This window comes from Adiantum capillus-veneris, chromosome 28 (genome assembly GCF_014529385.1).
Source record: "Adiantum capillus-veneris isolate H3 chromosome 28, ASM1452938v2, whole genome shotgun sequence".
Lineage (NCBI taxonomy): Eukaryota > Viridiplantae > Streptophyta > Polypodiopsida > Polypodiales > Pteridaceae > Adiantum > Adiantum capillus-veneris.
This window is the reverse complement of record NC_140958.1, coordinates 76,170,124-76,187,842: the sequence shown is the minus strand read 5'-3', so window position 1 is coordinate 76,187,842 and position 17,719 is coordinate 76,170,124. Positions and strand designations below refer to the sequence as shown.

Sequence of the window (17,719 nt, the reverse complement as noted above, 5' to 3'; positions counted from 1 at the left end):
ATGGGCGTCTAGTGTCCGGGCGGATGTAGTGTGAACAAGGCCAGTGTGGCCGGCCATTATTATAAAAGGAAGGCCAAGGCCTCATTTGGAGTTATCGACCCCCACTGGCAGAGTGCCAGTGGTTAGCCCACGAGGCTAGGAGTGCGCGAGGTCACCTCGAGGAGGTGAGGCCGGGTGGTATGGGACGCTCGGTCTTACAGGTGCACGCCTACGTCCTTGGACGTTGGCCCCAGCACGGGGGAGCTACCGGATGGTGGCTATGGTTGGGTGGTTCGTCCGACGCGTATCTGTAGGCGGTCTGTGTAGCCGGGAGATCCCTCTCCTCGTTCGTTTCATGCTCCAACACATGCCTGCTCACTTTCTCCAATTTCAGTGAGGTTTGGCGAGCATTCGCAGGACGACAAAGATTTCTGATTCGAGCTCATTTCGGCCTCCGTTTCCACTACAGTTAGGTCTGCACAGGCAATTTCGTCTTTTTGTGCAAAATTTCTGTCAATGCCGTTTTCTGCATAATAGGTGCCTTACAGTCCTCTACGGTTTGTGCTATTCTCGCTCCATTTCTCCTCTTTTTCGGCAGTTTTCATATCAGGTGCAGCATTTACCATGGCTAACAACAACACAGATGTATTCAAGATGTTTGCTGCTGAGGACAGGTTAGATGGAGACAATTACCCTATGTGGGCTTACATGATGCAACATGTTCTTGTGTCAAAGGGTGTCTGGAATATTGTGCAGGGCATTGATGTACGTCCTGGTTCTGAGGATGTAGGCGATGTTGAGGATGTTGCAGGTCTTGCTGCAAGGATTGCTGCTATTAGAGTTGTTTTGCCTACGACAGAACAATCTCGTTGGGATGTAAAGGATGCGCAAGCTCATGCATTGATTGCGTTGTCTGTGAAGCGCACCATTGTTCCTCACATTCGTTCAGCAAAATCTACAAAACAGGCTTGGGATATTCTATCAGGTCTTTATGTAAACCGCAATGAGGCTAAAATTGCTTTGCTGCGTAAAGAGCTGGAGTCAAAGATTATGCATGAGGAAGATGATATGGACACTTTTCTTGCTGGTGTCAAGGATATCAATGAGCAACTTATTTCTGCAGGTGAAGTCATTTCAGACAGTTCCCTTGTGCAGACTATTCTTGATGCCTTACCAGATTCTTACCAGACTTTTGCTAGTACTTGGAGACTTATGACCCAAGGAAATCCTGAAGTAGTCAAGTTTGATGCATTATGCACATTGCTGTTACAAGAGTCACTTTCCAGAAAAAACAGGACTAGACAGCGTGCAGTTGAACAAGCTTCTATTGCTTCTCAAAGAAAGGGTGGTAACAACAATGCAGCCACTTCTTATGGTTCTGCTACGAGTGGCAAAACTTCTGTTCCCAATGCTTCTGCTAGCAGCACTTCATCTGGCAATTCTGGTGATAAGGGCAAAAAGAAGATGCGTTGCCATTATTGTAAAACTTGATCAAGCAGTGTCCTAAGTTGAAGGCAAAAGAGGCTAAGAAGAAAGAGGGTGGTTTCACTGCAAATGCTGGTTCCACTACAAATGTAGCCATTGTCGAGTCTTCTGTAAAAGGAGACTGTAATACTGATGTTGATACACAATGGCTTTTAGTGCAGATTGCACTTACAATCTTGTTGTCCATGATGCATGCATGTCAGTTGCTACAGATTCACATGTGTGGTATTTCGACAGTGGTGCTACAAAGCACACCTCACATCGTGAATTGTTCACCTCTCTCAAGTTTGTCCCTCATGGGAATTCTGTCACTTGTGCCAACAATGCCTCTTATCCAGTTCAGGCAGTTGGAAAGATTGTGCTTCTGCTGCTAATGGCAGTTCTTTCACACTTGTTGATGCACTTTATGTACCTGGAATCAAGAAGAATCTTTTGTTTGTATATGCACTTGTTAGACTTGGACTTATAGTCAAATTTGTGGCTGATAGATGTACAATTCATGATCTCAGTTTTGGTGATGAAACCGTTGCATCTCGGCTTTTGTGCCGTGGGCTGTATAAGCTCACTTTGTATGACAAGTGTGGACAAAATTTTGCAAATGCAGTTGCAGATTCAAGGGCTATTTCAGATGCAAAACTTTGGCATGCACGTTTTGCTCATCTGAATTTTGCCAGTTGGCTGCGTTTGCAAAAATTTGATATGGTTGCTTCTTTGCCGCTTCTTGAAGCACCTGTCAAACATGTTTGTGAAGGCTGTATTTTGGGTAAGATGCAACGTTCTAAGTTTCCAAAGGATGGTTCAGTTCGGGCCACATGCAGGTTGCAGCTTGTGCATAGTGATGATGTTTGTGGGCCCATGCAAACTCCATCCTTGGGCAATTACCTGTACTTCGCGACTTTCATTGATGAGTACTCCAGGCATGCATGGGTATTTCCGCTTAAAGCGAAGTCCGAAGTTTTTATGTGCTTCAAACAATTTCTGGCTATGGTTGAAAATGTCTCGAAATGTACTATGGGCACCCTCCGTTCCGATCGAGGGGGGGAGTACATGTCTCATGAATTCAATGCATTTCTGGCTAGTCATGGGATAAAATACCAATGTACAGTGCCTTATACACCTCAGCAAAATGGTGTTGCTGAGAGGAAAAGCAGGTCACTTACGGAAATGGCACGATGTATGGTCAAAAGTAAAGCTTTGCCGCATTCTTTTTGGCTTGAGGCCATCATGTGTGCCACTTATGTACTAAACAGGTGTCCTACAAAAGCTTTACAGTCTATTACTCCATATGAAGCATGGCATGATAGAAAGCCTTCTATTGAGTACATGCATGTTTTTGGTTGTTTGGCATATGCTTTGGTGCCACAAACACAGCGCAGAAAATTGGATGATAAGGCTGTCAAATGTAATTTTGTTGGTTATAGTGCTGAAAGCAAAGGTTACAGGTTGTATCATCCGCAAACAAAGCATATTCTGGTTTCACGGGATGTAGTGTTTGTGGAAGATTCTGTTCAGCCCTTGTTGTCATGTACTAGAGACAGTAATGTAAGCTCACAGGACATTTATGACACTTTGTTGCCTCTTTTCAGTGGTGGAAGTTCGAATGTAAATTCCAATGAGGCAAATGTACAGCCTATGGGGGTTTCTGAAAATGTTACAGATCAGCCTATTACTCATGCAGATGTACATGATGTACTTGATGAGGAAAGGGCTGAAAATGAGCAGGCTAGAGGTATGCCAAAATGGCTGGTGCATACATTGCGTGACAGTAAATTGGATGCACCTTTGTCTAGTCGTACTCGTTCAGGCTCTCGCCATGCATCTTATGCATCAGATTGTTATGCTTTGGTTGTGTCTAGCTTACATGATGTTGAGGAGCCTCTGTCTTTTAATGAAGCACAGAATTCAGAAAATTGGATGGCTGCCATGCAATCAGAATATGATGCACTTATAGAAAATGACACATGGACTTTATGTGATTTGCCTCCTGGCAAAACGGCCATTGGTACGAAGTGGGTCTACAAGTTGAAACCCAAGCCGGATGGTGAGATCGATCGCCATAAGGCTCGACTTGTTGCAAAGGGTTATGCACAACAAAAAGGCATAGATTATGAAGAGACTTTTGCTCCTACTTGTCGTATGACTACTGTGCATTTTCTATGTGCATTGGCAACTCATTTTGATTGGGATGTACATCAATCAGATGTTGTTACTGCTTTCTTAAATGGTGACATATTTGAGGAAGTTTATGTAACGCAGCCTCGTGGTTTCGTTGTGAAAGGACAAGAGGACAAAGTGTGCAAATGTAAGAAGGCTTTGGATGGGTTGAAGCAATCTCCTCGTGCTTGGTATGAGAAAGCTGACACTCATTTGGTCAAACAAGGCTTTCGTAACAGTCCAACAAAAAGCACATTGTATGTAAAGCATGAGGGTGATGTGCTTCTCATTGTGGTTCTTTATGTAGATGATTTGCTGATCACTGGACCAAATGAGAGACATATTACTAAATTTAAGGCTGATTTGAATGCTACTTTCAAGATGAAAGATTTGGGGCTGTTGCATCATTATTTGGGTATACAGTTTAAGCAGTGTGATGGTGGTATTGCCTTGTGTCAGAAAAGTTACATAGAGACATTACTATGTAAGTTTGAACTTGAGGATTGCAAACCTATTGCCACTCCCATGGAAACAGGTTTAAAATTGAGTCTTCATGATGCTGGTGATCTTGCTGATATCACTCTTTACCAAATTGTTGTTGGATGCCTCATTTATGTATGCAACACGAGGCCAGATATTCAGTTTGCAGTCTCACAGGTCGGCAGATTTATGCATAGACAAGGGTCTAAGCATTGGCAGGCTGTCAAGAGGACTTTTCGCTACCTAAGTGGCACTTTACATCTTAGCTTGTTCTATCCCAAGGGGGGATCATTGCCGCCAGACTTACATGCTTTTTCGGACTCAGATTGGGCTGGTTGTTTTGACACGCGAGTGTCCACAAGTGGTTTTTGTTTCATGCTTCGCAGTTCATGTATATCATGGTGAGCAAGAAGCAACCTATTGTGGCCACTTCGAGTTGTGAAGCTGAGTACAGGGCAGTTTTCACAGATACGGTTGAGTGTGTATGGCTCAGACGCCTTATGGCTGATTTGGGTGTGGACAGGACACTGCCAACACTATCTACATTGACAGTCAGAGCGCATTGGCAATTGCGACGAACCTAGTTTTTCAGCTCGCACAAAGCACATTGAGGTGCATTACCACTATGTCAGGGAGAGGCTCTCAGCAGGAGAGGTCAGCTTGGCTTATGTGCCAACACAGGATAACCTTGCAGATCTTTTCATAAAGACATTGTCTCGTGAGAAGCTTGAAGCTTTCCGCAAAGCTTTGGGCTTACTCCCCTTTGTGGACTGATCATGTCCTCGAGGCATGGCACTTCCCTTTACTCATGTGCCAGCTCTTGTTCACCGCATCACTCCAGGGGGGATTTGTTACTATATACATGTGGTAGTGATGTGTGTGAACATATTAGGACCGCCGGGGCATTTTTTCTCTCTTTAGGAGGTTTTTTCCCCCGTGCATTGTATATACGTCCATCACTCTAGGGCTATCTATCTTTCCATTGCACACTAAGTAACACACTCTCTATTGTGTGCCTTGAGCTTCCTTCGTCTTCTCCAAGCTATGTGCGTTTCTCTCCAACCCTAATTCCAACATAGCCAAATTGCCCTACCCAGTTCCCAACAAAAGTCACTTAAAAATAATAAGTGAAAAATGTCAAAAATAGAAAAAATAGCTCTATGCACTATAAAAATGCTCTTGATGAGTTCTGATGGAAATCTGGTGATTATGTTGTGTGCAAACAGAGGATATGCATCTACTCTAAGTGTCTGAACATGCATGGGCTGCGAACAGACTCACAAAAGTGCCAGATCACTTCCTATTCTAGACTGACTTGACTGAACTAAACCCTAGTCATGCTGTAGCTTGTCCACGGACACGTAGGGTTGGATGTGTCACCTTTTCCTGATTCTGTGCAAACTGCACCTGCACAATAGAAAAAAGTCGCCACAACTCTTTCATGTGTTGGTCGCCCTTCTCTTGTCTTGCTTTGTTCTCACGATCAAATGCAAGGTTGCTTTTTCCCTTCTCACATCGATTGGCCGGCCGCTAATTGCACGGTCCGCTCTCAATGAGTGAAAAGAGAAACAAGGGGAGGTTGGACAAGCCCTTCTTTCTTGGGTTTCCTGTCACTCTTCAAAACACGACTAGGAATCGACACGCCCAAGAGGACTTGGGTTACGTGTGACTGCAAAAAGCACAAAAAAAATTATGTGGTTCTTGTGGTTCTTTCCTTGAGTGATACAAAACACTACCAAAGCTCTAATACCAATGTAAGGTGCAACGGAAGTGGATGTTGAACTTTGCTCAAGATAGTGCTCCGAACTGTGCTCAGGGGTTCCTTTTACTTACGAAAGGGAGAACCTTCCGTTCCTTTAGAGAGAGAGTGCAATGGACACAAACAAAGTGGTGAACACTGTGAATGAAGGTGCTGAGACTGAGAGATAGAGAGAGAAGAGAATACGACACCGGAAAGTTGTAAAACCCTCCTCCAAGGGCCCCTCTCTCGATGACGAAAGAGGTCTACTATGCTGATTGCACAATCTGATACAAGGGCTGATACAATGAATCTAAATACTGCGTTGTCGAGGTCGAACGGTGTGGACGACGATGACAAATCTAATGCTGAAAACTGAATGCTTGAAACGCTAGCTTACTTTGCTCATGAAAAACACTGGCTACAGGTCCAAAAACGCTGGATCTAATGGCGGATAAATCGCTGTTTTTGCTGGCTTTAGTCGCTGGTCCTTATTGCTGAAAAACGCTGAGCTGCAGGCTATGAAAAACACTGCTAATGGGGCTGAAATCGCTAGGACAGCAAACTGCAAAACGCTGAATCTGAAACTTCACAAACGCTGGTAATGATGCTGGGAAACGCCAGGTGTATGGATGAAACCGCAGGAGTTTAGGTGCTGAAAAAACGCCAGGCTCAAGGGAGGTTGTTCTTGCTGAGAGGGGGAGAGAGAAGCCTGCTGCAATGAATTGCCTAATGCACTTTCTCCTTTTCTGCCAAATAGGTCTAGCGCTAGGTTTGCTTATATATTACTTTGACCAAATTGCCCTACCCAGGTTCCAACAAAAGTCACTTAAAAATAATAAGTGAAAAATGTCAAAAATAGAGAAACTACGTCTATGCACTGTAAAAATGCTCCTGATGGGTTTTGATGGAAATTTGATGATCATGCTGTGTGCAACCAGAGGATAGAATCTACTCTAAGTGTCTGGACATGCACGGTCTGCGAACAGACTCACAAAAGTGCCAGATCACTTCCTATTCTAGACTGACTTGACTGAACTTAACCCTGATCATGTTGTAGCTTGTCCACGGACACAGAGGGTTGGATGTGTCATGTGACAACAGACATAACAAGCATAGTGCATACATCGGAGTGAATAAGATCAGAGGATTAGATTTGCGAGAGACACCAGAGTAATAACAAAATTTCTTTTCTTTTCCATAAAGACAATCCTTACAAAGATCCAAGTTTTTGCCTTTTACATCAACCCTCTTCAGAGAGGAAAGCACATCAATACCCTTTTGGCTCATATGGCCAAGTCTCTTATGCCACAATTCCGTGTGTGAAGCAACTTCAGTAACAGCAAGAAACTTGCCAGGCAAAGCTTTGCATCGAAGATAGTACAAAGAACCTCTTTTAGACCATTTTGCAACAAGCATAAAGCCCCTAAGCAACTTCTATGAACCCCCAACAAAGATGGTAGTATAACCATGTGCATCTAACTGCCTAACAAAAAGCAAACTTTTCTTAATGTCTCGTACAAACCTGACATCATTCAACACAAGCTCTTGACCATTGTTAAGAGCCAAACGTGTAGTACCCATTCCCTCAATATTGCAAACAAAATTATCACCAAGGTACACCTTGCCATAATTGCCTCCAATATATGTAGCAAAACACTCCAAAGATTGAGTCACATGGAATGAAGTACCAGAATCCACTATCCATGACTGGGATAGGCCATGATTAGCACTAAGCAATGCACCAATGACATCTTTCTTCGAGATAAGCATGTCTTCTGCATTAGCTATCACCAAATCTAAGGGGCATGAAGCCGCAACCAAGATTTCCTCAACGTCTGACAACTCCTCAATGACCACACTAGAGAATACATTTACGTTCTCAGCATCCCTGGAGGAATCACCTGCTGATTTTCCCCTTTCTTCTCATCTTTCTTCTTCTTTTCTTGTGTTTCCTTCTTCCTTTCCTGCTCTTTCTTGAAATACCTACAATCGGGTTTCTTGTGACCCTTTTTACCACATTAATAACAAGTGACATCCTTATCTTATGTGTTGCTCTTACTTCTATTCTGAGTCCTGTTGTCTGCATCACGCTTTTGATTTCTACCTCTTGCATTGTAGGCAGAACTGCCACCTTCCCCACTAGACTTGCGTCTAATCTCTTCATTGAGAATAGACCCTCTCACACCGTCATAAGTGAGGGTGGGACTGTTGCTCAAGGAGACAACCAAAGTTTCCCAAGTATCTGACAATGTCATAAGCAGGAAAATAGCTTTCATCTTATCATCGAATTGTTGAAGCCCACTGTCCTGCCACTGACTCAACACACCTGTAAAAGCATTCAAATGCTCAAAAGCTGACTTCAAGTCATCAAGATGCATATTCACCAACTTTCGCATCAAATGCACCTGGTTCACAGGCATGGTGTTTTCATAATTAGACTTTAGCTTTTGCCATATTGCATAAGAAGAGTCCAAACGCTTGATGTCCGTCAAAATGTCATCATTGATAGCCATTTTGATATAGGCCATAGTCTTCTTATTTAACCTGACCCACTCTTTGTCAGACAAACTTGGTGGCTTATTCTGTTCCAATGCATCTTCACAATTCTTTAAGAAAAGGATACCTTGCATGCGTTCTTGCCAAAGATCGAAGCCTTGATCATCGAACCGTTTGATTTCCATCAAACTTTTAGTGTCAGATACGGAAGAGGAAGAAGCCATCTTAATTCAACCACAAGTGTGTATACAAGGGAGATGCAATAGGCTGAAAATTTCAACAAATAGTAGCAGCCACAACACTGCATACAAAGAGCCACAGTTTCTTTACATTAAACAGTCCAAATCTGTAATTTCTGCTGAAATGTGCAATTTCAAGCACCTGTACTCAGCTTTTCACTCAATTTGTAGCGACAAACATCAATACATGTGATCCCACCAACTTTGGTACACCTGCATATTGTTGTTTTGACTTGTAATAACTTCTAAATCACCTGTTTTGACCTAAAAACAGCCTCTTTTGGCTATTTTGGTGACCTTATCGACCCCGGAAGCAAGGGGCTTCGTGATGGAAGCGAAATTGATCGAAGGAGAGCAATTTTAACTCGCTATCCAGCAGACTACGCTGGGCTGTTTTGGAGCCCTAAAGCTCTTATACCAGTTGAAAGAGCGAAGCAGAGGGTACCCGTAGGTGCACGTCGCGATGTAGTGCAGGATTGAGGCAAGAAGCAGGAGGCGGAGTGGAGCTGAGAGAAAGCGCTAGGGATCGAAGTAGGAAGAGAGAGAGAGCACGTACGATTTGGGGAAAACTCACATTAGTGAGTTTGTGGGTTTTCCCACTTTTATTATAAGTGACTTTAAAAATTGGTCCAAGTTCACATTAGGTTCAATGTGAACCTGGACAAGTATAAAATGTACATTAAAGTACAACATGGGGGTCATTTAGGACCTTTAACCCAACGAGAGAGAGAGAGAGAGAGAGAGAGAGAGAGAGAGAGAGAGAGAGAGAGAGAGAGAGAGAGAGAGAAATGAAATGAAATGTTATATTAACGTCTTCAAAGGGGCAAAATGACCTATGAGATTAATTTGTTACAAAATAGTGAATCTGATACCATGTTTGAAACAAAAGAACTAGAATAAAAATCCTACTACTACTAGAATCCATCCTCATCTACACTCTGGATGTCGAGGAGTATGGCTCGTATCCTCTGCTGTAGTCTCCGTCGATATTGTGTAGACCCTCTCCTCAATCGAGGTCGTCTGGATCTCCGTAGCTACAGTGCTTGGTCGATGAGAGTGCCGGTAGCAGTCGAATGAGTGTGGGCCGAGCTCTGCAGTGATGGCTACTCCTCTAGCTATCCCATATCTAGTGAAAGAAATCTGTAATTTGTCTCGAGGACTGTCTCTCTCTAGCTCTCCCCAATAATGTGTCTATATCTGTGTAATTCAAGTAGACATAGCCCAAGACATCTCTGATCCTCATAACTCATGACCCTAGAGAGAGAGAGAGAGAGAGAGAGAGAGAGAGAGAGAGAGAGAGAGGAAATGATATCTTAATGAATGATATTTTAACGTCTTCAAAAGGCCAAAATGACCTATGAGACCATCCATTACAAACTGGTGAATCTGATACCATATCTGGGTACAAAAAAAAGAGATACGAAAATGAATCTATAATTGCTACTAGCTAGAACTGTGTGGGGTATGTGTGACCAGTGATACAACGGGTGCCCAATACAAGAGGGTGATATAATGGGTGATGAAGTCATCCGCATCTGTACTCTGGATGTCGAGATAGTATGGCTCGAATCTTTTGCTGTAGTCTCCGTCAATGCTGTGAAACTCCTCTCCTCAGGCATGGGCGTCTCGATCTCCCTAGCTCCAATGCTCGGATGAGAGTACCGCAAGTGTGAGTATGAGCTGAGGTTTGCAGTGGTGGCTGCTCCTCTACCTGTCTAGTGTCTAGTGTGAAGAAATCCGTAATCTATCTCTCGCATTCTCTCTCCACATCTCCTTAGTAAACTATCTCTGTGTCTGTGTACTCAATTAGATACAATCCAAGACACCTCGGGTCCTGATAGCTCATGACTCTGTCCGTAGCCCTCCCTGAATACGTTAAATGTTATTTTGAGCGCTAAATCATTCTTCAAGACTTTCATAGTGCAGCTTATTTCTCACCTTTCCACTCTGAATTTGCAAAAATGGACACGGATTTGAAATTAGGACGGTGTCAAAAATGCCCAAGGTAAAAAATATATATTCATATATTTTTCAGGTGGGTGATGACGTCGTGACGGGTCTCTTCGCCCTAAAAAGGTCAGCAAGTTTTACTTTTAGTGGAACTTAAGGTTCTTACTTATACTCAAGTTACAACACTTAATTATTTCAAAAGGGAAAGCAACATGGAGGCCATCTCTTTCCCTTTGTAGACAAGGACACACACACACCCCTCCATTTCAGCCATGGAGAGCCTACCTCTATATAAAGAGACTCTTCCTTCTCATTCTAATCTCTCTGGCGAAGAGAGAGAGCACAGAGGCTCCTGTGAAGGATTAAAGGATGTAGAAGCTTTACAAACACAACAACAAAGTGCTGTTGAGTTAATTGCAAGAAGGCTAGTTCTTGAAGACTAATTGTTGAATTTTCAGCATCAAAGGACTACACTCCCGCACATTTAAAGCACCAGAGAAGACAACCAGCTATGTGCCCATTGAAAGGCCTTTGCAAAGGGTGGCACACAGCCTGGTGAGTTACTCCAACACTTGTATGTGTTTGTGGGTGAGACCACATACCTGCAAGCGAGGGGAAACCACGTACTCGTTTTCTCTTGTTTGTTGGTGATTCCATGCCCTATGCACTTGTAATTCTGGCAAAACAAACTTATTTCTCTGAGGGGCCCTAGCCAGTGTTGTGTCACTTTCAATCTTCTCTCCCTATCTCTCTCTGATCTGTCTTTCTCTGAATCTCTCAAGTTACCCATATCATGACTATGTTATATATATCTCCCTCTCTAAGCTCTTGCCTAAAATTGGCATTCTATCTTTTTGTGTAAAGTGTTAATTGACAGTAATAAACCTAAGGTGTATCAGAGGCAGGTTCCATTTAAGAACTTAAAAAACTGCCAAGAACAAGAAGCCTCTCAAAAAATCTGCTACTATGGGCAGACTGCCAATCTCAAACTCTCAGTCTTTTGGGTCTCTGCAATTGATTACACACAGCATTTCAGGTTGCATTTTCTCAGAGGTAATAAGAGCATATGTATTGTGTAGTTTCTACCTAGTACCCCTCATAAGAGTTGCCTAGCCTTAGAAGGGCACCCACAAAATGTACAGCCCTGATTTTTGAAGCTTAAAATGGCCAAGTTAGAAACTGCATTTCAAACTCCAAACAAATCAGACGTTTTCAACAATCTGGAGTTTTTCCCACACGAATTTGAAACAAACTATGCGTCTCCATCTCTTTTCCTAGCTTTATTCTGTCCAGTTTTTCCAGTGTTTGCAGGTACTGCTCAAGTCTCTTTTACCCGCTACATAGAAGACAATCACCAATACCTTCGCTCCCGATGTCATTGAGTGAGGTTCCAGTCAATTCTTGATTCAGATATACAGGCTTTCTCTTTCTACCTGCAATTTATTTATGTGATACCTTGAAAACGTGCAAATGAGGGATTGTTATAGAACGTTTCCTTTGATGAGATTGGTCCCTGACATACTGTGTTGAGAGACAACCTTACTAGCTGGATTGCACTACACAGGGTCGTACTCTGCACTTCATAAGAGATTAACCTATGCTAAAACGTAAGCTCCACATGGAATCAAGAAGCCTTTAGGGTATTTGAAAGATAAAAAATGCCTGTACTTTCTCTCTCTTCATGTGCACATGCATGTGCCCATCTCAGACAGTCACACAAGCACACACACACATTCTGCTACAGAGAGCAAACCTTCAGTAAGCTAGACCACTTACAATCTGCCCATCAGAAACAGATCTTCACAAGCATAAGCACACATTCTGCTACACACAGCAAACCTTCCGTAAGCTAGACCACTTACAATCTGCCCATCAGAAACAGATCTTCACAAGCATACGCACACATTCTGCTACAGACAGCAAACCTTCAGTAAGCTAGACCACTTACAATCTGCCCATCAGAAACAGATCTTAACAAGGGAAAGATCATGCCGAACATGTCTCTTGCAGCTTGCAATCCACCATCTTCGCTATCTTCAGGAGGGCACGAGCAAGCAAACATGGAATACAGGTGCCACTGTTCAAGTTTGCTGTCAAAGTCTTGAACCTGTGAAGTCTTTCCACCAAATTCTGAAGGTGTCATGTTTGCAAGGCGTTGCACAACCTCCAGCCTGTAGAAAGTGAATCTTTGTCCTAGCCTGGCAATCAATTAAACATACTAAACATACGCCTTGCATCGTAACAAAGAACTAACCTTGCCGCGTCCACTGCGTCTGGACATAGAACTGCTGTGTACTTGACAAGTTCTGACAAACAACGGCCCCATCTGCCCTTATCATGGCCTTCCAGAATAGACTGAAGAGAAACATCTGCAGACACAATGTCCCACTCACTTCTCAAGTCAAACCAGCGCCCTGGATCCCAAAAACTCTTCTGTACAATATCTTCCTTTTTCAAGAGCAAACAAGTATGTTAGGCTCCTGCACCCAATTGACATAAATCGTAAAAAATATCAAGACAGCCGAATTGTAAGGCATGCACGTACTAATCCACCTATGCATGGGCGTGTCAACTCTCAATGCTTCACGCAAACACAACTTTTCTATAGTAAACATATGACTGTATTTCAAAGTTGGCACTTACACCAGCTTCTTCAAAAACATCTATAACAAAAGTTGGTTGCAATTCCTCAAAATCAGACTTTCTCTTTGAGTACCATCTGATGTCACTCTGCAAAGCACGCACACACCGGAGAAGTTCCAATGCAGTAAGACGAGTCTGAACATCAACAGAGCATAGAAAAATTAAACCAATGGCATCCATTCCGTGTGGAGAAAACTTGTTGGAAGCTCCATTTGTTCGAAATGGAGAGGATCGAAAGTTCAATTCCCCGCTCCCCTTCGCACTCCTTGAATTCCTCTTCTCCACATAAATACTTTCTTCTGCCAAGCAATTACGCCAAGAATGTAGAAGCTGGACAAGGCGCACCAATGATGTATGAATTAAAAGGGGATAATCATCTGGTAGCTGGAGAATGAAATTTGCCATTCCCTTCATGACTGCTGGACGACTATAGGGCAGGGCGCGGACAGTTCTAAAGAGTACTTGCACAGCCTCTTCTCGAACACCTGGTTCTCTGCTAATGCCATATGCAGGAAGTATCTCAGTCATTTTATCATTGCGCCATATCTCAGGAATAAGTTTTGGTACACATTTCAAGGCCCATATAAAAACCATCCAGCCTTGTTGCTTCTCTTTGGTCATAGAATCTGTTATTTAATATTACCTTGCATCAGCTGTTCCCTTAAAAGATCCCAAAAGAGCTTAAGATGTCTATTAATAAGCTTTCTGGTATACCTAGTGTAGCTTTTGGAGAAGTAAGCCGAGCTCCTCCATAAGTGCTATGACAAGTCCTTATTATCTGATCAAGCGCAGCTCGAACTTTTGGTATATATTGACTGATGTCATGAGAACTATCAGAAGCAGATGGCACAGAGCCTGTATTGCTGAAAGGATAGCGTGAGGGCGTAGACACTCCTGACCCTGTACATGACCATGGAGAAAATAATGAAGATGAGCCACAAACATTTGCATCTTCCAACTTGAGAGTGTCTGAGCTACTGCGATGATGTTTAGCCGACGAGACCATTGCAAGGAGTGCCCTGAGGCCAATAACCTTAGCCTCACTCGGATTGTCATTTCTCAGAAGCTCCAAAATCATGTGATTCATAGCAAAATCGAGATTGCTTTCTGCTATTGTCAGGCAGAATTCAACGACCTTATCATGTTGAGCATCCAATGTCAAGGATCCTTTTTTCAGTAATGCCAATAATTGTGAGGTGACACTATGCAGATAGTCCCAAACCCTATTTTTTGGTTGTATATCTGCATATACATTGAGGTAAAAACGAACAGCTCGATGTAAGCAGTCAAGTGCCATCGACCTTAGGCTTCTTTCCTAGCCACAAAAACTAACAGCATAATCAGTACATTGGCCATGGCAAACATATTAATCATAAAAGATAAAACATACATCAAGTATCAGACTGCTAGAGAGAGAGAGAGAGAGAGAGAGAGAGAGATTTCATTTGAACCCACAACCCCCCCCCCCCCCCCCCCCCCCCCCCCCATTTCCTTTCTCCTTAGTGTTTTAGTGTTAGTTCTTTGTAACTTTGTAATTTCCGTACTCAGACATGGTATCAGATTCACCAATTGTAACTTTTTAGTCTCATAGGTCATTTTGGCCTTTTGAAGACGTTAATATAACATTTCAATTCATCTCTCTCTCTCTCTCTCTCTCTCTCTCTCTCTCTCTCTCTCTCTCTCTGTGAGATACAAGGATCAGAGATGCCTCGGATTGTTCCTGCTAGAGCTGCGCAAACTTAGGGAGAGCTTGCTGAGGACATCAGGGGAAAGACAATCTCAGAGATGAATCACAGATTTCTTTAGACCAGCCAAGGGAGAACCAAAGGAGCAATCATTACAGTAGGTCTCAGAGCCCACCCATACTAGAGGTACGCTGCTTGACCGAGCCACTGAGCTAGGCAGATCAAGACGCCCACGACCTCGGGGGGTCTCCCACCACCGACGAAGGCTGCAACAGAAGATACAGATCACTCTAGCTCGACATGCAACACGCCCAATCAGAGTACTGACCATGGAGGAGGTTGATTTGATCCGACAGCGACAGGTGAGAGATTTCATCTGAACCCACCAACACCCCCTCCACCCCCCCCCCCCCCCCCCCCCCCCCCGCCTCCTCCCCCCTGTATCTCGTCTCAATCCCGAATCAACTTCAGATTTATTTCTTTCTCCTTTGTGTTTTAGTTTTTACTATTTAGTGTTAGTTCTTTGTAACTTTGTAATTTCCGTACTCAGACATGATATCAGATTCACCATTTGGTCTCATAGGTCATTTTGGCCTTTTGAAGACGTTAATATAACATTTCATTTCTCTCTCTCTCTCTCTCTCTCTCTCTCTCTCTCTCTCTCTCTCTCTCTCTCTCTCTCTCCGGTACAGCAGCAGCAACAGTCCACCAAGTCTTCAGAATTTTGCAGAAAATCAGATTTTCAGATTTTGGCAGTTTTTCAAACAGTTGCAGAATTTTCAGGGAATTTACAGGAGATTACAGAGTTCGGAAACTGCAGAAATTGCAGATTTTCAAAAATTGCAAAATTGGCAGAAAATTGCAGAAATTACATAAAGTGGATTTTTTGTTGTTTTGGTCGTATTTTGCAGGAATTGCAGGAAATGACGCCATGTATGCTTAGTGTGGAACATGTGTGGAACATGTATGCATAATGTGGAAGCACTTGTGCGTGTAGGTCAATTTTTTCTCGTTTTTGGCACCGATCAAACATGAGGAAGCAAAATGATAAGGCAAACCCCTTAGAAGATGCAGTTCAAAAGTGCAAAGAAGAAATGGCCGAAACCATTAACAAGATCAACCGCCACCTATTAGGGACAATAAAAATGCTTGAGGATCGCGTTTTTGCCCAAGAAAGTAAGATCACAGCAATGGGAGATCGGATGACGGCCCAAGACGAAGAGATTGCAATTTGCGTCACTCAAAAAGGAGCTTGCTTAGGCACGATCACGAAACACGCTTGAAGAGGGAGAATTGCAACCCTCGGTGATAGAAGAACTAAACACAATCAAAGAGCAAGTGCGAGCCATCAAAGAGGGGGAAGAGCAGCATAAAGAAATGACGACTTCTTGGGTGGACGTTATTACAAAGACTCAACAGAAAGCAGATGAGACTGAGAAATGGATTGAGTTTGACAAGAAAGGGAAAAGCAAGGAAACAACATCCACACCCACCATTATCAACCTGACATTAGCAGAGGAGCAAAGAAGACGTGTACGCTCTCTACATGTGAGAATTTGCAGCCTTAAAGACAAAGATAATGTAGACGAAGAGCTAAAAGGACTCATGGCTTTGATGGGAGTTCATGAGCCGATGCACTCAAGCGCTTGGAGAGTGGGTAAAAAGAAAAATGGGAGCAAGGGGGAAACTTCAAAAGAAAGGGCACTCATCCTTCGTTTTCCCTCCATGGAAGCGAAGGACTTTTTGAAGACAAGACTAACTCTTAAGAAGACGGGCATCTTCCTCAGGGATGACCTTACCCTCTCACAAGTCGCCTATATGGAGGAAGTAATGCTAGAGATTAAAGCGGCAAGGGAAAAAGGTAAGATTGCTTTTTACCGAGATGGAAGAGTGATGATACTGGAGCCCTGCTCCACATGATGGTGTGAGGCCTATGGGACCACATTCAAAGTTGCTACCTGGAATTGTAATGGATCTATGCGTCTTGATGTGGGTGCTTTTGAGGACAGTTTTACCGGGAGAGACATCATCTTCTACTCAGAGACACATCAGGCCCCTGGACAGTCTATGCCTCACATTAGTGGATACAGATGGGAGACAGTTTGCAGATAGGAGACACGATTAGAGCACAGAGGACAGGGCTCAGGAGGAGTGGCAGTGTTTTTCAAGGAGGAGCTGCAGCCATAGATACATATACCTCGTAGGGATAAACAAGCTAGGTACATGTGGGTGAGATTGAGAGCAAAGACTAGCAGATATCTTTACATTGCCATTTGCTACTTTCCCCCAAGTACGTCAATATATGCACCACCAGAGGACAGTCCCCCTTCTCTATTTTGGATGATGATATATGGGAATTCTCTAGAGATGGTGACATTATCATTATAGGGGACTTCAATGCTAGGACTGTCCATCATAAGACGGTGTTTTATGATACTTTAGAGGAGATGCTGAGAGAGCTAGATGTTACAGAGACTGGCCTGTCCAGGATATCACAAGATGGGGAACATACTGAGTATGGACAGCGCTTGATAGACATGGGGACTGCACATGGATTGGCCATCTTGGAAGGCCTACAGAGGTTTCCCGCTACGGGAGACTTCACATGCTGTCCACACAGACATGGAGCAAGCACAGTAGATTATGTCATGGCACAGCCAAGCCTCATCTCTAGTATCCAGGATCTCATAGTTAGGCCCAGACCTGTGGGGGTGGCAGTGGATCATGCTATTGTGTCGCTAACCATCTCTTTCCAGTTCAGTGTAACACACATTCCACGAGTAGCAACCCCTACTCGCTACACCTTCACGCGGGAGACGGATTTTGTATACATAGACAGGATTTACAGACACCTATCCATTGAAAGG

At 43.4% G+C, this 17,719-nt stretch overlaps 1 protein-coding gene across 1 annotated transcript in view; it reads right to left on the bottom strand.

Annotated features, from left to right (window-relative positions):
* The window catches only part of LOC147420709 (ARM repeat superfamily protein), a 131,020-nt gene that overhangs the window by 8,777 nt on the left and 104,524 nt on the right, over positions 1–17,719 (bottom strand). Inside the window, exons 10-13 of the mRNA XM_086504645.1 lie at positions 13,882–14,482; positions 13,168–13,793; positions 12,779–12,972; positions 12,473–12,695 (exon numbers count right to left, since the gene is read on the bottom strand). Coding sequence (XP_086360771.1) covers positions 12,473–12,695; positions 12,779–12,972; positions 13,168–13,793; positions 13,882–14,482 — 1,644 coding nt within the window. The remainder of the gene's footprint in view (positions 1–12,472; positions 12,696–12,778; positions 12,973–13,167; positions 13,794–13,881; positions 14,483–17,719) is intronic.